The sequence below is a fragment of the Sciurus carolinensis genome, chromosome 8 (assembly GCF_902686445.1).
Source record: "Sciurus carolinensis chromosome 8, mSciCar1.2, whole genome shotgun sequence".
Lineage (NCBI taxonomy): Eukaryota > Metazoa > Chordata > Mammalia > Rodentia > Sciuridae > Sciurus > Sciurus carolinensis.
The window spans coordinates 125,823,752-125,843,482 of NC_062220.1; the positions used below are offsets into that span (position 1 = coordinate 125,823,752).

Consider the following 19,731-nt stretch of genomic DNA (forward strand, 5'->3'; position numbering starts at 1 on the left):
CACGTACTTGGTTTTCACTTTGCGTCATAATCCACTACAGTTTTACAGTGGTGTCCCCTTCTCCTCGGTTTTGCTTTCTAGTTTCGGCTAGTGGTGGTGAACCACAGCCCCCAAATACTACATGGGGAAATTCAAGAGATGAACAACTCAGAAATTGAAAATTGCACTGCTCCGAGCAGGACCATGAAATCTCATGTCGCCCAGCTCCCAGCCACCTGGGATCTGAGTTGTTCCTTAGCCGGTGTATCCACGCTGTATAGGCTACCCTCCTGTTACTCCCTTAACGGCCTTCTCAGTTTCAGAGGGACTGACCCTTATTTCTTTAACAGTGGCCTCGAAGCCAGTGTTAGAAGTGACGTTGGTGATTTGCATCTACCAAAGGAAAGCTGTGAAGTGCTTCCTTTGAGTGAAATGTGAACGTTCCCCACTTAAGCAAAAATAATCGTACGCCGAGGTTTCGAAAGCACCGTCACCTAACTTTTGTCACAGTTTGCTGCTGTAATTTATTATTCATTTATTATTCATGTAATTAATTATTCATTTCTTACCATGCCTGATTTACAAATTAAATCATCCGAGGTGTGCATGTGTAGGGAAAAAATATGTTCTGTGCTGAGTTCAGTCCTATCTGCCGCTCAGGCATCTGCTTGGGTCTTGGAATGTCCAGGAGGGTGGAGGTGGGTTGGCTGGTGGCTCTGCTGAGCTCAGAGAGACTTACACAGCGACAGACGGCAGCCCATCAAGGCTGGTGGGGCCACTCTGCTCCAGGGACCTCTCATCCTTGTCCTGGTACCAACGCGCTGACCTGGCAGGTCCCGCCAGTGTCCACAAGGGCACGTGAGGACAGGACGGGCTCCGAAGTCCCAGACTCAGAGCCAGCTCTCAGCCATCCCTGCCTCCTGCTCCTGCAAGTCACATGGCCTAACTTAGTCCCAAGGGGTGGGTGGGGAATGGACACCATCCTTTTAGTGGACAGGGGATGAGTAGCTCCTATTCCTGAGCCACAGTCCGCCAGGAGTCACCAGGCACTTCCCCTGGAGAATTATGGGTGCAGATCCTGCGACCAGGGCCGTGACTCAGTTCACCGGATGAGGAAATGTGACCATCCCCAGGGTCCTAGCGGAGAAGGGAGCCATCAGCTAGGAGGAGCCTGGGACTTGAATGACAGTGTGGAACAGGGTGCCCTCCAGCCCATAGGGCTCTGAACTCCTTGACAAATCATTGTGTGGCAAGTCAGTGAGACTCGGGGACACCCTGCACAGCTGTTGGTGTGTCATGGCACCGTCCCCTTCCTGGTGGCTACTGGTAGTACCAGTGGACTCCTCTGAGTTCTCGCAGCGAAGGGTAACTCCATGAGATTCACGTGTCGGAGGGTTTAGTTTGGACGCGTGATCGGAGAGTCTGATTCAGACGTTCATTCCACCTTGGTGGCATGATGGATTCTTACCCTAGAGGGTTCATCCTCTCTCTTCCTGATGTGATTCTGCCATCAGAAAAAGCAGCTCCACCTTCGGCGGCTCTAGGGATGACTTAATGTGAAATGGGAAAGTTCTCCACTTAATAAGCAAAGAAGAAATCATCGTGTGCCGAGTTTGCTAAGATCTTCAGGCCCAGGCTCAGAGCCAGCGCTCGGGAAACTGAAGCTAAGCCAGTGAGGTCCTTGTATTTTCCCAGCCGTGGTGATTGGCTCATGGTTCGAGTGTAATCTTGGGATGCTGGCTGGTTCACTTGAAATAGACTGTGACTCTTTCTGTAGATATTAACAAGGAAGATATTCACAGTCAGGAGCAGACAGCCGTCCTGTAGTGACAGAGAGCCAGCTGTAGGAGGAAGCCTACACTACAGACATCAGAACGCAGAGTAGAAAAAAACAGGCCCTTGGCGTCATCGTCAAGCAGCTGGATCAAACCTTGCCTGAAGCTGACCCTATTGAACTTTTCAGTCAACTAAAACTCCACAAATAGACTTTATAGTCTATGCCAATTAGTTGAGTCTTCATTTCTCATACCCAAATTATTTTCCGTAGATCCAGATTTAATCACTTCTAGAATCAAATAAAAATTTTAATCATCAAATATTAAATGACATTAAAATAGATGATCCTCAGAGACCAGTTCTAAAATTTAGAGTTTATGAGGCCCAGGAGGAATTCCTGGCACTTAAAAAGTGTTTACAGTAATCTATATATAGAAATGTGTGTTCAACTTTACAGCCAGAGAAATTCTAATTATTTAAAGATTTCAGGCAAGAAGATGACTGTGCTAATACAGACGTCTCACACAGGGACAGAGCCCTGTGTGGCTACCTCTGCTCTTCACGGCTTCTGCGAGACCCTGTGTGATCTGGTTTCTGTCCACTCTCTGACCTTATTAGATGTCTTCCTGCCCATCCCCCACCTTCAAACTCCTTCCTGCCCCTGGCCCTTGGCCCTGGCTATTCTCTGCCTAGAACGCTCTTCTCCTGACTTTTCCTTAGGCATCTCCCCAGATCTCAGTTCTCAGAGAGCCCTTCCCTGAGCACGCAGCCAACAGGAATCTCAATCCCTCTCTCTCTCCAAATTGCCATTTACTTTCTTTATAGCATTTTTTTTTTTCTTTTTAACAAGCTCAGGTGTCTGATCTATTTATTCTCTGGCTTTCTCCGTCTCCTGCGAGAACAAGAGTTCTTCAGGGCCAGAGCTCTTGGCTCTTCTGTTACCCCAGTGTCCTCAGCCTGGGGACAGAGCCTGACCCAGGGCTGACGCTGGGCAACAGTAGTCAGAACCGCGGAGCCAAGATGGAGACGGCAGTGTCCGCGGGAGAGGATGGAAGGTGCTGGAAAGGTCATGGTGGAGAGAGGAGAGAGGAGGGAGGATGTTCCTATCCAAGAAACCAGAGCCCCTGCATCGGAAACCCGGTGGCCTTTCTGCCTGCTGCCTGGTCCCCTGGGATCTGCACTTCCTCAGAACCCACGTGGCCCCTGCCAGCTTCTCCCCGAAGTCGCGATCTTAGGGCATCCACTTGGGGGACACCAGGGCCCCCCAGACTATGAGCATGGCTTTCACTTCCTCCTCAGGAGATGGGAATCAAGACAGTTCCCTGAATTTCAGAAGAAATGAAAATGGCTTTGCTTGGGGCAACTGTCGGGTAACCCCTGGCCTTTCTCCGCTGCTCGCTCATGTCAGGACACCCCCGTGGGTTTCTGGGAAACCCTTCTCAAGCAGATTTTGATATTCAATCTTGATCTGAAAGCAGACTTTCCAAAGAATGGGGCTCAAGGCCACTGTGCCTTGTCATTTCTTTCTTTTTTTCTCTCTCTCTCTTTTGGACGGCAGGTACCAGGGATTGAATCCTGGGGTGCCTAACCACTGAGCCACATCCCCAGCCCTTTGCATTTATTGATTTGTTTTGAGACAGGGTCTTATGGATTGCTCAGGGCCTCACCAAGTTGCCCAAGCTGGCCTCCACCTCGTGATCCTCCTGCCTCAGCTTCCCTAGTGACTGGGATTACAGGCTTGCCCCACCGCACCCGGCTCTCTTTCATTTCTTCATTGTCCCTCGTTTCTCTCTTTTCCTAGCAGACAAGGGGAAATGGAGGTGCTTCTTCTAGGCTTTATTCAGGGTAATAGTGTCATATCAGGTCATGACCTCAGATAACCGCTCTGGGAATCGGTTTGCGCACCTGCTCTTGAGAAGGTTGACCAGGTGTGGAGATGGGGGGGGGGACTCTTCCGCTCTATTTTCCTCTTTCGCACCGTCTCACTGTTGAACAGACACCGGTCCCCGTGGGTCCCTGCCCGGCCACGGCTGTCGAACGTGCCTCCTCTTCTCCGGCTGCTCCGAGTTGCTCCCCTGGTTCATTGGGCTGATCCGAGTTCCTCCTTCCTTCTGCTTCTTTTTGAGGTGTTGGGGGTGGAACCCCAGGTCTCGCGCGTGTGCCAGGAAAATGCTCGACCCCTGAGCCACATCGCCGGCCCCATTTGGGGAATTGTTCAGTTCTGGCTTTCACGCCGGATCCTGAATAAGAAAAGAGGACCTATGCTCCAGAAATAGTAAATATTTGCTCAACAAATGATGGATGACCTTTCATGCCAGGGTTAAAGTTTAACTTGCATTGAGCAACCGCTCCCTCTGTACGGATGAAAATAAACACGTGGGGACATGTGTGACATGCTTTGCTGGCCTCTCCACAGTCTCTCTGTTCCTCCTACCCCACGAGCCCATTCTGCTCACAGTAGTTGTTTGGAAAACAAAAATATGGTCATGCCCAGTACCTGCTTAACGCCTTCAATGGCTCCCTATTGCCCCAGGATTTACTCCACACGCCCTACCCAAGCCTTCAGGTCTCTCGGGGGCTAGTTCCAGATGACCATTCCCATCACTGAGTACCTGCTACCTTTGCGGCTGGCAGGGCCGACTGGGTGTGTCCATGAGGGGTCTTCAAGGAAGCAGAAACACGTGGCCAGGTATCACAGAATAAGTACCCCGTTCACCAGTCAGAAAGGACCTGTGTGGGAGAAGCTGGGAATGAAGGCCTACGAAGGGACCTGGGGACCAAGAGAAGTCACCAAGTGACGAGTCGGAGCTTGCCGGGTACTCTGGGAGCTTGGTGTGTCCTGCTAGCGGTGATGGGGCTGTGTGGTTCTGTGCGGCTGCTGCCTCTGAATTTGTGGTCAAGTGTCTGGTATCCCTACTGCTCAGCAGGGTGGGGACAGCTGCATCCCATGCAGGGAAGAAAGAGGACAAAATGGAAGCCGTTGTTCCCTGCGTCCAGCTGCTTCTGCCCGCTTCTCACCAATGGCCACTCTCAGAGTGTGATGGCCGCTGCTCCCCTGGACCCTTCTGGGCCTCTAGACAGAGCTGGAGCCCACAGGGGAGGGAGGGTGGAGAAGCAGGGTTCCCAGGACAGCCAGCTGCCCGTGGCCCTGCCATCTAGGAGCCGCGAAGGGGCACAGGGGCCTGAAGAGGCTCTGGGGCAGGACTCCTGGGCGACACAGTCCCTCCGCATCCCCAGGACGTCTCCCGCAGACGCCACACCATCGGGTCATCTGAGCTCCTGTCTTGTCCGTCCCGCCTCGTGGGCAGTTGGCCGGGCCCCAGCGCACCGCTTCCATTTCCTGACCAGGAGACACGGGTTTCCAAGGTCACGAGCTGGCCAACCGCTACCTTTTACACGAATTCTAAGTCACATGCCATTACGAGGTCAGAGCCGCCTCCCGGGGAATGAAGCAACGCAGAAGAAGAACAAGGAGGAGAGAGAGGGACGGTCCCCAGGCCCGCTGCCTCCCAGCCCGCTGACCCCTCACTCCAAGGTCAAGAAAGCACAAGTCCAAACAGGCTGAGGGCCGTGGCCACACACGCTGTGCAATGTCCCCTGGGTCTTTCAAGGAGCCCGCCGGCCGCGAGGGACCTACCTGTCTCTCCCAGGCAGCTTTCCAAAGTGTTTGCCCAGAGGTCCCGGAGTGGCATCACCTGGAGCCACCTGCGCGGGTCTTTGTGGCTCCAGCCTCCATTTCCAGGTCACAGGGGGCAGAAGGAGGCTTGTTCTCAAGCCGTTGCTTTACAGGGGCTGGTCACATCCTGGCTGGAGCCAGCACGGGTCGGACACAGACCTCTGGTGTAGGAACTCAGTCCTGTGGGTCACTTGGGAGGAACTGACGTCTTCTTGTACCTTTTCTGTGACCAGAATGTTTGTGGATGTGTCACCAGGCTTGGGGACTCGGGAACCTCTGATCAAACCCAGTAAACGCCTCTCTCTCTCTCTCTCTCTCTCTCTCTCTCACACACACACACACACACACACACAACGACAACTGTTTCACAAAACAGCACTTAAAACTTACCAATGTGTGTGACTCACTCTTGGGATTTATTTTTTTTCCTCTCTCTTGGCCTCTTATTTAAAAATGCAGCTAACCCTGACGTTCATGGTCCTCCTTGATGGGCCTCGGGTCTCAGGACAAAAGGTGCTGACCCACTGTTTCCCTTCTTGCCATCCAGGGATCTTTAAGGAAACCAAATTAAATTGAATCATCAGAAAGTCACTGGAGATACCCCAAAACAGATTCGAGAGACTCAGTGTGTTTCCAGGCTGGATTCTGGGCACTTGTGGGGGCTGTTTCTGCTAAACTGTGGGCTCATTTTTCTTTTCTTTTTCTTTTTTTCTTTTCTTTTCTTTTCTTTTTCTTTTCATTTTTTTTTTTTTTAATTTGTACCAGGGGTGCTTAAACACTGAGCCACATCCCCAGTCCTTTTTTGTATTTTATTTAGAGACAGAGTCTCACTGAGTTGCTTAGGGCCTCACTAAGTTGCTGAGGCTGGCTTTGAACTCGCGATCCTCCTGCCTCAGCCTCCCAAGCCGCTGAGAGGACAGGCGGGCTCATTTTTCTAAGTGATGGTGACATCCACGTTTGCTCAGGAGTTTACTGAGCGCTTACACTGCTCACCCACAGAGTTAAAGCAGAGAGAGAGAGAGAGAGAGAAAGAGAGAGAGAGTCTAATAATAGCAATGGAAAGGAGGAGAGGGATGTGACTGGGGAAAGCAGCCCTCTGCCAAAGGGGTCACCCGGAACCAAGCCACAGGGAAACAGTGGTTTTTGGAAACAGTGGTTTTAACGCGGCGGGTATCAGCGGGATGCGGAAGGGAACTGCAGCTCTGTGGCCACAGAGCGTGAGATAGTTTTTGCCGGTACTTAGGGGAAACGGGCAGGAGGGGCGGTCTAGGGAAGGCTGCTCGAGGGGTCTAGACGTGGGAGCTCAGGACACCAAAGCTCTCCAGGGTTGTCACAAGAAAATGAGAGAATCAGACGTGCAGAACTCAGGATCCCAGGTGGGATCCCAAGTGTGGCACCATCCCGCGTGCTGGGCGAGGGAGCCGAGGAATCAGAGGTTTGTTTTGCCCGGGAGAACTCCAAGCAGCATGCAGACCGGAGTCTCCACCTGCGAATGGTCAAGTTCACGTGCATAATAAATACATCCGGCGATGCTTTGGTGAGGCCCAGGTGGTAAAGAACCCGTTCAACTTCTAGGAGCTGAAAATCAGTCTCCGGCCAACAGTTGGCGAGAATCCAAAGCCCTGAACCAAACAGGCCACGTTTGATTGGCAGCAGCCGCGTCAGCTTGGAGGAGGATTCTTCCCCAGTCAAGCCTCAGGTGAGACCAAGGCCCCGGCGGACACACGCCTGCAGCCTGGCGAGACCCTAAAGGCGGACCCGTGAAGCCATACCCAGACTCTCCATCCCCAGAGACTTTGAGATGCTGGGGGGGGGTGTCGTTTCCAGGGGCCAAGAGCGCGGTCCTATCCCTGCGCCTCAGATCCTCCCACCGAAGTCACGCCCCTGTGGGGAGACCTGTCATTCAGCTCAGAAGCGCAATCTGATTGGCCAACCCTTCTCCTTAGTTTCAAGGCTAGTGATGGACAACCACAGGAGTCCAGATGGGAGAAAACCGCCCCGGGGAGGGGATGCGTCCGGCCTGTAACTCATGACCAGCAGCTGAAGACTCTTGGGCCAAACTGCCCAGAACTTCTGGGTGGTAATTCCACGGTCTTGGGCAATGATTTTCTCTCTCTCTCTCCGGCACGTCTGTTGGCTCTAAGCGTAATCGGAAGGGTCACGGACGGTCCGGAGCAGGCAGTTAGATGTAGCACCATTTCTTGAGCAAGGGTTCAGCCGGAGAAGCTTCCAGATCAATTCATTGCACGGTCTTGGTCCACCTAGGACAGCCTGCAAAGGGGAGCGTGTAGATGCTGCCAGTCCTGCCTGGGGCCCCAGGGTGACCCTGGAGAACTTTGTCCCTGGCCAGTTAGCCCACCCAGTCACCATTTGCATGTGGTCTCTATCTGCAGAGTGCACGCTGACCCAGGCTCTTCCGGGGAGGAGTGCAGGGGCGCTTTGGTCGGCTGTTGCTTGGCGTTCTTGTTTGTTTAGAAAAATTAAGGCCTGGGTGCACAGAGCTATCATTTATTTGTTTCCTCTCATTTCTATTTATAGAAAGTATTCCAGAAAAATCCAGCCCCCACCCCCTCCCCAGGCCTGCTTGAAAGAGAGGGAAAGGTCATTATCCAGAGAACAGCCGGAATCCTCTTTGGAAAGGTCAGCCTGACCAGGTCACCTCCCTGCTTAATGCGCATGCAGGGTTCCCTGCTGCTCTCAGGACAAAGCCCTTCCTGTGACCTCCAGGGTCCTGCAGGCTCTGGCCTGTCTCAGGCTTGTCTCCTTGTCTCACAGCACTGTCCCCTGCTGTCCCTTCTTGCTCCTCTGCCCCGCCCTCCAATTGTCCACGGAGGAGGCAGTGTCTGAACACTTCCTGCTCATTCTTTGGCTCATAGCCTAAATGTCACCTCCTCCGAGAAGCCCTCCAGAACTCGCACCCAATTGTGAAGTGTCCTGTTCTAGGATATCTATATCCTTTGGGCCCGTAGCACAAGTTGAATTAAACAACCACTTCTCTGCCAGATCCCCCCAGGCCCTGGCTAGAACGTTATTCTGTGAAGTTAAGGGGTATGCCTGGCTCCCAGTAGGTCCCAGAGAATATTTGCTAAATAATTGATGGATGGAGCAACGGAGGTCCGTGTAACAGAGGGACCCCCGGGGGCGGGGTGGGGGATGTCCTCACCCTCCGATGGTCACTGCAGGGGCTGCAGAGGACTGAGGTCTGGTTTGGAGACAGATCTGCAGAAGGTCATGGGGTAGCAAGTCAGGGGGTGACCTTTGCTGGTTTACAGGGACAGGAGGGCTTCGGGGTTGGTGCCCTTCCAATCCCCAATTAGGTCTTAAAGCCTTCAAAACTGGCCCCGAGTCTGTGGCTCTGGCCCAGTGGTCAGGATTCCAGGACGTTTTGTGGTCTCCTGCCAAATTCTGGGCTCTGTTCCTTCCGGAAGCAATTATATGCGGAGAGGGCCCTGGGAGTGCGTGGGGTGCCTTCAGGCGCGGGGACCGTAGGACTGACCTCCACGCAGGTCATGTGGCTTGCCCTTCCTGGTGTCTCGGGATGGTATTTATGGAATCCTCTCGCTGAGCATGGCCATCGGTGATTCCCTCACCTTCTAGGGGAGACCCTGTGTCCAGGGAGGGGCCGGCACTTATCCAAGGTCACAGGCAACGTCAGGGGTGAGGTTCAGATGGAGGCCTTTCTCATTGTGCTGTCCACGTTCTTGCCTCTCAACTACATCACAGCCCTGAAATCCCTCCACTCTTACAAGTCCAGCCTGGATGATTCCCAGGTTTAAAGAAAAACCTGTGGCCCCAATGCATCTCCTCACTCTCTCTCTCTCTCTCACACGTGCACACACACCAAATAATCCTGATGCACGGGATTCTTTGAAGAAGGGTAAAACTTACTATTTTATAAGCAAACATAGGGTTTAAAATTCACACCTTTCTGGGAAAGTTGACCCCACCAAAAATAAATTCACACTAAGGTGTAAATGACTAATAGGACTTTCTTTTTCTTCTTCTTCTTCTTCTTTTTTTTTTTTTTTTTAGCAGATTTTTTAATAAGAAGGAGAATCTGGAGAAGAAGAGAGGAACATTTTTGCCTCAAGGACTAAAGGAGAGATAGAAGCAGGAGGAGAGGAAGGGAGAAAAGCGGAAAGTATAGGAAAGGGAGAGGACCCTCAGAAAAGAAGCTTTGACAGATTTGTATTATGGCTTAGAAGTGGCTCAGTGGCTTCTCTCCCAGGCAGCTGCCAAGGGCAGTATCTGGGCAGAGATTTGCCTGGTTTGGAACCAAGGAATCCTTGAAGGACAGGATTCCAGGCAAAGGAGACGGAGCAAAGCTCCTAAGCCGGACGTTGGCTTGGCCCGTGTGGCCCGAGCTCTTTGAGGGGGACCTGGGAGGCCACTTGGAGAGAGAATCCTAATTATTTTCTTTGCAGGCGACGCTATCTTGTTTGATTCAGCAGCCCCATGACCCAGAGCACAAGGACACTGAGAGGACAGGGCTTATGGGGAGCAGAGGGCCTGGGTTCAAATCCTAAGAATTCTGTTCCTTTTTCCACAAATGACTTGAATTTTTTTTTTTTTTTTAATAGTTAAAACCAGACCAACCACCATGATCACAGGCATTTGGGAAGATTTGAAGTGATAATGGACACAACTTAAGTTCTTAATGAAGGTTGTTTATTATTTTCATCTCCTAATAGAAGTAACGGCTTACTGGGAAGAGCGTTTCAGTGTAGTTCTAAACCTCCCAGGACGTTCCCGTATCTTGGCAGAGGAGTGATTCCTTTAGGTAGCACACTCCTGGTACACATCTCTGTGGAACGAGTGAGAGTGTGAACTCACGTGCCAGGGGTCAGGGGAAGAGAAGTGGAACACAGCAGTGTGCGTGAAGGAGTTGGAAGATAATTTGAGAGGCAATGGGGAGCTATTGAATGTTCTTGAGCAGGGACAAGGGAGCATCTGGTGGATGGAAGGAGGGAGGGTTTGGAAGCAGGATGAGGCATTGGCAGGTCGTGGGAAACTTCCAGAAAGATATGTGACAAGAGACTGGTTCTGGGGCTTCTGGAGAGAAGGAAGGGGGTTTCCTCTTGTACTCACTGTTGTTTAGGGGCCTACAAATCACCCCAGACCTGTGGGATGTGCCGGCCTGCCTATGGGGCCACCTCATCCTACTCCTGGATGGCTACCCTAGACCCCAGGGTCCCCCTTATTCATCTGTCCACCCTCTGACTGGTCCTGCCCCCCAGCCAGAAGACGTATATGAAAAGGCCCATGTGATTTGGTTTCTCCCTGATTAGGACCTCGTACCGGCTCCTGCTGCCCCACAGTGACTCCCAAGTCCTCTGGTCCATCTTTCCCTCCCTCCTCTTGTCCCTTGGGGCTCAGCAGATGTGACCCTTCTCTAATCAGGTCTGAACAACCTCAGGGTCTGGACTCGAGGTTCCGGGGTGACCTGGGCGCCCCACACGTTCCTGTGTGTGAGTCTCCTGGGCCTCGGGTTCCATGGCAGAGAGACGGTCCTATTGACCAGGCCAGCGAAGCGGAGCCGGCCAGGCTGGGAAGAGATGGAGGTGGCCTATGTGGCCGGTCCCCCAAATGGCTCAGCCTTGCAAGGGGGTGACTGGGGGACCAGTAGGACTTTTCTTAGCAGGCGGGGGCTGTGGTGGTCTTCCTTGCGTTGGTTGTGATGTAACTTCCCAGCTGAACGGTACAGGTCCTTTCGGACAGAATGTCATAGGGGAGGCCACCAGGTTAAGGCTATGCAAAAGAGCCCGGCCTTTGTGACCTCCCCGTCCGGAACCACGGCCGTCTTGGGTGTCTGAGGACTCGGGAGCCACTGCCTTTGCCAAGCCCTCGTCTGCCCACCTGCCGTGGCTCCTTCATGCTGGTCCTCGTGTGGACCCCAGGGTGGGCTGTGGTGTCCTCACCCAGGCCAGGGCCACTGGAGAGGCACTGTGCGTCCCTCACTGCGGCAGGCGAGGGCTCGGCCCTGCTCCTGAGCACCCCTGCATGCTCAAGGCCTCCCGGCTCCTCTTGCGTTAGGCAAAGGATTCGGCCCTCTCCGTCCCTGGGCTTGAAGCCCCTGGACTCACCTTTGCAGAGTTAAGCCCATCCGGGTCCTTCCCTCTGCCCACCTTTCCAGACCCTAAGTGGCACCCAGGACCCGTGGGGACCTGGTGGTTTGGGCTCATCCTTTTTTTAAAACAGGTTTTTAAATTTCATTTGTTCTCATTAGTCGTGCATGACAGTAGAATGCATTTATATATTTTGATAGATTCGACATAAATGGAGGGCGATCTCTCATTCTTCTCATGGTACAGGTTGCAGGGTCACATGGGTCACGCAGTCACACATGTCCACGAGGTCACAAGGTCTGTTTCACTCCCCTGTCATTCCTTTCCCATCCCCCTTCCCCTCCCTCTACTCCCCTCGGCCTAATATAAAGTGACTCTATTCTTCCCTATGGGCTCATCCTTTAATTGGCACTTAGATTTTCTGCTGATACAAGGTCGAATCTTTGGAGCAATCTGCCATCTTTATGTCAATCACTCACTCACCTCCTCACTTAACGGTTCCACATGGATCTATTGAGCAAGGTCGAGCAATCCCATTACTGTCTGTGAGAGCCAGATGCGGCACAGAGAGGCTAGGCAACTTGTCTAAGTTGGCACTGGTGCTGGGTTTTCATTTGACGTTCAGAAGTCGTCTGCACCCAAACCCTCCAGCTTCTCTTTAGAGGGACTTCCTGCCTAGAAATGTTTATACCCATATAGTTAAAAGAAGTTAACCTCTGTATCGAACTCAATTTCAGTGCTAGTAAAACCCAAACTGGTCTTGCACATTTCAGCAGATTTTTAAAAATGTTGTGCGGCTGCCATTAAAATCTGCAAAGCTGTGCCGACTCCGGTGGCATGAAAAGCAGTATATGGGCTGTGAGGGACAATGAGCAGAAGCCGGACCTTCGTTTCAGGTGAATGGGGGCAGTTGGCTAGAAACGCCCGCAGAGGCTTTTATCCGGGAGGTTGGAAATGATACCACTCAAACCCCTGTTCCTCACTTACCGGTTCCACATGAACCTATTGAGCAAGGTCGAGCAATCCCATTGCTGTCTGTGAGAGCCAGCTGTGGCACAGAGAGGCTAGGCAACTTGTCTAAGTTGGCACAGCTCAGAAGTACTGGTGCTGTTCCGTGTGGTGTCCTTGAGAAGTGACGGCAGTTCGAGGACCTTCACGTCCCCTCGAGTCCCTCTGACCCGGGAGGGATCTGAATAGCGAGATTTGAATGAATGAGGATCAAGCGTGTTCTGCAGCCCTCGAACATCTTTCAGTTGGCATTGATCTTTCTTTTTTTTTTCATTTGCAATTAATTTTTGGAACGACATTTCTCCCTGCCTGGCTCCCTTCCGATTTTATCACCCAGGGATTCTGTGAGTAGAAAGACCCAGTCAAGCTTGGAATCTATAACAAATAAGACCCAGTCCTTCCTCCTAGTAGTTTGGTTTTGCCTTGGAAGCTGTTATCAAAATAAACCCCAGAGAGCCTGAACTTTAATGTATTCATCTCAGCAGCATCTCCCCTCCTGATGGAAATTGTAGGGAAGAGAAAAGGGAACATTATGAACCTTGAGGGAACTCTGGAGTTTCATCTATTATCATGAGCAGCTTGAGCCAAGTCGTTTAAATCTCTGGGGGTGGAGGAGGGTGGGAAACGTCATTATTTGTAAGGGAGCACTACTGGCTGAGCACCAATGAGCTGCTATTTGTTTTCTCTCGTCTTAGGGATTACAGGCTGCTGGTGGTGTTTAGCGACAGGATCCAGCAGTTCAGTTATGACAACTTCATCAACTTTCATTAACGCCTTTGGTTTGCAATGAGCACGGAAAGCTGTTTGGTACGGAAAGCTGTCCAGTCCAGGGATGGATTGGAGCAAGGGGGTGGAGAGATTGGGGAAGTTCACACACTATTAATACCAGAGAGAAATACCCCTGGGTAATGGAAACAGCTGATTTGCATGGTGCTCAGAGAGGTGAGCATGTTTTGAACTCTCCATTCTTTCTGCTAGAAGAGTGATCGCTTGTTTATAAATGCTTTTTTTTTTTGCCACTTGGTTCCTAGGAGTGCCCTGGGCAGATGTTATTTTTGGTAAGGGGTCTTCCTGCTTCAAGTGCATTGAATGACTGAGAATAACTAGTTTCACTATCTTCTCTAGCATGCAAGGAGGGAAAGAAGCAAATAAGAGGAAGTAAATTGTTGAGCTACTAGGTGTCTGCAAGGTGGGTTTGTACATGTGCACACGTACAGCTCTGTCCTTTCAACAACCCCCGGGGGGCAAGTGACCTCATTATCACCTGTGAGCTCGAAAAAGAACAGAGAGGTAAAATGTTGCTTTGGAGATCACTCTGCTAGTTAGAATAGAGCCGGGATTTGATTTCAGGGGTCTTGTTCCAGACTCACTACACGGTTGCTATGGGAAAAACAAACACTCCCCCACTGTACATGGAGCTATTGATGTCCACGTGGACCAAGAAAATGCAGGTGCATGTATTTATCTGGTGATGTGATCACTGGATATGATAAAGACATATTGGAAAAAATTGTATTAATTAAATTGTAAACTTCTGTCTTGGGCACTGGGCGAACTTACCCTTCCTCCTGGGGTGTCCCTTGATAAGACAGTCTGTTCCTGTTTTTAGGCAAAAAAAAAAAAAAAAAAGTGTGGGGGTGGGGGGATGGAAACTCCACGTTTGGCTCTGCACTTCTGTCTCATTAATAGATTCGCCCCTAGATCCTGGCCCAAGTTTCGGACTTTGTGCTGCCAAACCAGTTCCCTCCACTCACATTCCTACTTCTTAGAGCCCTCTTGTCCTTTTCTGGACAACTTGACGCATATTGTGCCTCGGATCTTGAGAAATGTCTGGAAAAACTGGCCAACTGCAAGGGCAGCCTTAGGGAAACAAGGAGGAGGGTGGCCGGGTGGGACAGAAAACAAAAGCCAGCAGGGTTCCTGTGATGATGGAATCAGGCGACTTCTGCTGTGACATTCCATGAACTAGCCAAAATTTGACCATAACCACTTCTGGTGGATCCTGTTAACCCTGTCATTCTAGCCCAGTGTAGGCTCAGGGTGCAACGTGACCAATTCTGGAGAATTAAAGGGATTTCCTGCTTCGGCTTTTTTTCAGATTTTCTGGGTGTCCTTTAACATCACTCTAGCCTGGGTGGCACATGGATTCTGAATGCAGACTTCTGTGCACCGTTGCAGAAAAATAAGAAGTAACTGAAAACCCCGGGCGGGGGTGGGGAGTGGTGAAAAAAGATACCAACTCTGAGGATCAGGAAGCTGGAAACTCCCTCCTGCCTTGTGTCGGGTCTCTAGCTTTTGCACTTCCCTAAAGTCGCCCCTGCGGTGGGTCTGCATTCTCAGTAGGTGCTCTGTAATTGTCTTCTGAACCGATGGCAAAACCCGGGAGTCAGAGCCCTGGAGCGCTAAGCGATCATCTGAGCACCCGCTCCGACTCCTTTCCCCTGGGTGCAAAGGGGCAGCGAGCGCTTCCATCGGAGCTCTGTTCCCTGGGGTCGACTCCCACCGGACTCGGTCAGGCTGAGCACGCGACAAGCAACTTTCCTTAGCTTTTAGGTTTCTCTCCGCTGTCTTTACGGGGGTGGGGGATGGTGTGCAGGGTCACGAGGGAGGCTGGGGGCGCGGCCCGCCGGAAGTTGTTCAAAGGTGGCCCGGACCCTCCGCGTGGGCAGGTGGGACACGTGCGTTTCTGGGATCACCCCAGACCTCCCGGAGGATGCTGATTGACAGTGTCCAGTTGGAGAACGACCGAGTCCAAGGCGCAGAGACCTCCCGCATGCCCCCTGGGTGGTGGGCATCTGGCCCCGGGCTCTCCTCGGGGAGAGGGCTGGCGTGGGGGTGCGGAGAGCTGGGGGCGGGAAGTCGGGGCGGCGGGTGAGGACGGGGAGGGGGAGGGAGGGGGAGGGAGGGGAGGAGCGGGGAGGAAGTCCCTCGTGGCCACCCGAGGGGAGGGTGCCCGCGGGGCTTGGTCAGGAGGCGCGGGGCGGGCCGCTGGGCGCGTGGGGCACTGGCGGTTGGGCGCGCGCTCCCCGCGGACCCCCGCGGCTGGGGCCGGGCCGGGGGCGGCGGCGCGTGCGCGGGGCGGCGGCGGCGGCGGGCGGGGAGCGCGCGGGCGCGCGGGGACCCCGGCGGGCGCGAGGCGGCGGCGCGCGAGGGCGCGCGGCGGGCGCGCGCGGGGGGGGGCTGCCCCGGGGCGGCCCCCCCACGTCGGGGCGCGGCGGGCGGCGGCGGCGGGAGCGCGTCCCGTCCCGGTGCCCAGGAGCCGCCGCCGCCGCTCGCCAACATGGCGGACCTGGAGGCCGTGCTGGCCGATGTCAGCTACCTGATGGCCATGGAGAAGAGCAAGGCCACCCCGGCCGCCCGCGCCAGCAAGAAGATCGTGCTGCCCGAGCCCAGGTACCGGCTCCCCGCGCCCGCGCGGCCCCCGCGCCGCCGCCCCGGGGCCGCCAGCGACCCCCTGCGTCCGGGAGGGGCGGGCGCTCGGTGGCCGCTGTCCCGGGCTGGCGGCGGACCTCCGGGAGCGGGCGCTGCGGGGCCCGCCTCGTCCTGCCGCTCCCTGAAATGGGGCTGTGGAGCGCGGCTGGGGGCGCAGGAGAGAGCGCTCCGAAGTGCGCCCCGCGCAGCCGGCGCCCCAGCAAGGGCCGGAGGGATGCGGTGGGGACTTGGCCAGACCGGCCCCTTCCCTGCCGCCCCCTCCTGCCCCAGCCTGGCCGCCCTCGGTTCCCCGTCCGCCTTTCCAGCCCGGTTCTTAGGGTCCTGCCCGATCCCCTCACAGCGGTTCCCTCTTGCCCTCTCCCTGTCCCTCGTCTCGCCCCATCTCTGTCACCCACCGATCCCTTCCCTGTTCTCCTGAAGCCCCATCCTTAGGGTCCCCTCTGCCCCAGCTCGTCATTCCCTTGAGCCATCCTGGTGGTTCTTTCCCTGGTACCCGCCGTCCTCCTTTCCAACTCCATCCTTTGCTCGGCTCCCTCTGGGCGCTTTGGCTGGAGAGTGCAGGCTGGTCGCCTTTTGTCCCAGGTCAAACTGGGGCTTTCAGCTTAGCCCCTCTGGAGGTCTGTCTGTCTCCTCAGCTTCCTGGGCTGTATTCCTCCCTCTCGCCCCAGGCAGGAATGAGTGGATATTGACCTACTCAATGTTCTCTTTTGATACTGAGTCACCTGAGCTGCTTTTCTTAACACGTCTCCTGGTGGCACTTTCTTAAAAAGGTTGCAATGGGATTCGCTTAAAAACCCACACAGAACGGGTGATGCCAGACAGGAATTGTTAAATTAGCAAGGAGGGGGTCACTGTTGAATTGTCCACCCGCTTGGCAAAGTCCATCTAAGTTGTCATTTTATCTCGAGTGATTCGTGATTGATTTTGCTAGGATTTGTTTGGTTTTAGGGTTTTACTAGTTCGTGTTATGAGCAGTAGCCCAGAAGAGATCAGGTTATTAGTGAGTTTTAACTCGATCACCAGAGCCACCAGCGTGGGGTGTATTTTCCCAGCCTCACATCCATCGTGAGTGGTTGTGACTCCTTGATGCAGAATAACCCTGGATGGGATCACGGGTGAAAAGAGGCATCATCTTTATGGGGGGAGTAGAACCCATGCAATTCTGTAAAATGCTGGGATCTAAACCGAGGCTGTTCTCCCTTTGAAATCAACAGTCCTTGAGGTGTTAGATGCCCAAGATAACTCAACTGTTACCTGACATAAGAAACAAACTCTTACGATGGCCAGTGATCACCAAATTGTGTTTACAAGTGTTCTCATGAGCTCTGTGATACAGAAAACATCCATCCCTTTGAGTTATTTGCTTCAAAAAGTCAGATCCTGTAAGTAAAGACTTGCTTGCTGCGTATTTTTGGTTTGTAGGGTGTGCTGCTCTTTATAAGCAATGCCAAGTGCTGAAAAAGCAGGGAAAGCAAGCACAGACCTTTGTGGGGTGCTGTGGATCGGATACTCCTAGAGTTGAACATATCTGAAGCTAGTGGAAAATCCGTGCTGTTTAACATTTCTGGCAGATGCAAAATTTACTTTGTGAACAGGATCCCCTACACCAAACCTAGAGTTCAATACAACATCATCATCAACAACAATAATTATGCATTTCCATAAATGCTATAGAAAGATGCTTCATTTCTTTTTCTGCTGCCTTTCCAACAAGGGTGGGGAGTCTTCAATATATAGGTCTCTCTATATAACACCAATTAATCTCAACTTCTGAGTAGGTTTTTTTGGGGGGAGGGGCATGTAGTATCACTAAAATCAGGCCCTCGTCTTCATCGTCTTTTTTGGTGTTTAAACTTCTGCTTTTTCAGCGTCCCTCTCAGCAGCATGGCTATGGGCCCAGGGCACCCACTTCCTTGTGTGGAAGCCTTTGGTTTTTAGGGGTATTTTTTGGTAATGTTTGTAGGGGAGAAATGGGTGATGAAGAGCTTATTTCTCTTGACATTTTTAAAACTGAGGAATGTCAACAGGAGAGTAACTGAAGGAAAAGGCCCTTTGGTGATTGTTACTCTGTTGCTGTTTTTCAAACAGGCTCTTGAAATAGGCCAGTGGAACCTCCTCCCTGGATTCTACTTTGCTTTGTATTTATCTCAATGACTTTGGCTCTACTTTTGTAATAGAACCGTTTACATAGTAACAGTCACTCCTTGGGCTCTGCCTGGCTCTGGGACATTGGTAAAGCATTTTACAGATTTTTTTTTTTTTTTTTTAATCTCAGCTAAACGATCCACTGGATCTGGGAGTGGGATTCGCAGGAAAGTTAATGTCATGTTAAATCGTCTCAGCATAGTGACTCAGAGGCCAGGATGCTGCTCTCCTCTCTGGGTAAAGGGACTGGTCAGATGCTTTGCTCTCAGCTTCCAGAGTTGACCAGTTTCTCTCTCCGCTTCATTGTGGAGGGAACCGCGTCAATCACTATGCTGATTTCCGGCTGATTATCTGAAGTTACTGTCCTGGGCTTCTTTATTTTAGTGACTCTGATTTTCCCCCAGTTTTAAAACAGAAAACTTGAGGACCAAGCAACAGCTCGCTAGTCGAATCAAAGCCCCACTGGGTCTGTGTTGCTCTCCCTCCTCTGCCTGTTCCAGGAGCCTCACAGAGTGGAACATTTAGTCCAGGGGGAGAGTTTGCTTCCCTGAGATGGAGAGAGGCAAACGTTTTGTTGTGTTGACACATTATTCAATTAAGGAACCAATGAGCATGAATCCTGCAAAGACTGACTATTTGTTCAAATCACATAGCTACTCTAGTTTACTGAGACGTTTGTGAAGCTAATGTAGCTGCTAATGGGACCTATTGGGAATGATGAACTGGGGGGACCCACGGACTCAACGGTGCAGGCCCCATTCAAACAGGAACAGTAAGACGCCAGGGCTTGTCGGACACTGTGCTAGAAAAGAAATTCTTGATTGCATCTGGGTCTAGTTCCTAAGCAAAGGCCAGGTGTGATTAAGACAGCTTCTGCCTTAGGTTCTATTTCTCTCTTGGCCTTTTAAAAACAGAATGAAATTGAACTGACTCGCTATCAGACAGTTGAAGGAAGTTGAATAACTAGAACTTGATCTTTCCCCGGGAGTCTCGCTCCTGTTCACTGAACACTGCAAAATGTAGATCAGCTATGGCAAAGCGTGTCGTGTCAGTGATTCCTACAACATGACAGGAAGATCCGAAAAGAACATTTTTAGATTCTTTAGGCTGTTTAATACCCCAGTGGAGTACACAGTGGTAGAGCCATTTCCATGAGCCAGGCGTGGGGACACTGACGAACCCCACTGCAGCCCCTTCCTTCAAGGAATCCAGTGGGAAATGTACAGAGCTGAGTCAAGAAAGGCGTTTGCTTTCAAGTGCAGTTGCTGGAAGATTCTATTTAGCCGTGGACAAGCAGCATTCAGAGGACTTTTATTCTACAGGCACAGAACACATTATGCCCTCTAAGTGTTTTGTAATAATTTGCTAATGGCTCTTTTTGAAGAACCATCCAGACATGGTAACACAGTTCTACGGCAGTTTGCATCTTCCTGTTTTTAAAACTACCACTTGTAATTGATCTTGCAAAGTGCTGCAGCTTTAAGTGGTGCAGTTTTCTTCTTTTGTGGAAATGTGTCTATTTTGTAATTTGGTGTCTCTCACCAGCGAGCCGTCGGTGGGTAACGGGAAATATTCCTCCATTTGCCTCAGTGGCTGTTCTATGGCCACACTCTTCTGACCCCAGAGCCTAACTTGGAGCTGGAGAGCCCA

General features: G+C 52.2%; 1 protein-coding gene and 1 long non-coding RNA gene across 3 annotated transcripts in view; one reads left to right on the top strand and one right to left on the bottom strand.

Annotated features, from left to right (window-relative positions):
- Positions 1–526: 526 nt before the first annotated feature.
- On the bottom strand, positions 527–4,452 carry LOC124991660 (uncharacterized). The gene is made up of 3 exons (XR_007109916.1): positions 4,368–4,452; positions 3,661–3,995; positions 527–1,750 (listed from the first exon to the last, which is right to left on the bottom strand). It is a non-coding gene; the product is annotated as an uncharacterized LOC124991660 (long non-coding RNA).
- An 11,208-nt stretch (positions 4,453–15,660) lies between these two features.
- Grk3 (G protein-coupled receptor kinase 3) overlaps positions 15,661–19,731 on the top strand; it is a 112,711-nt gene continuing 108,640 nt past the window's right edge. The window contains exon 1 of one of the 2 annotated variants that reach the window (XM_047561223.1): positions 15,661–15,897. In XM_047561223.1, coding sequence (XP_047417179.1) covers positions 15,785–15,897 — 113 coding nt within the window. In that variant the 5' untranslated portion in view covers positions 15,661–15,784. The remainder of the gene's footprint in view (positions 15,898–19,731) is intronic. The other variant, XM_047561224.1, reaches the window with a different exon arrangement.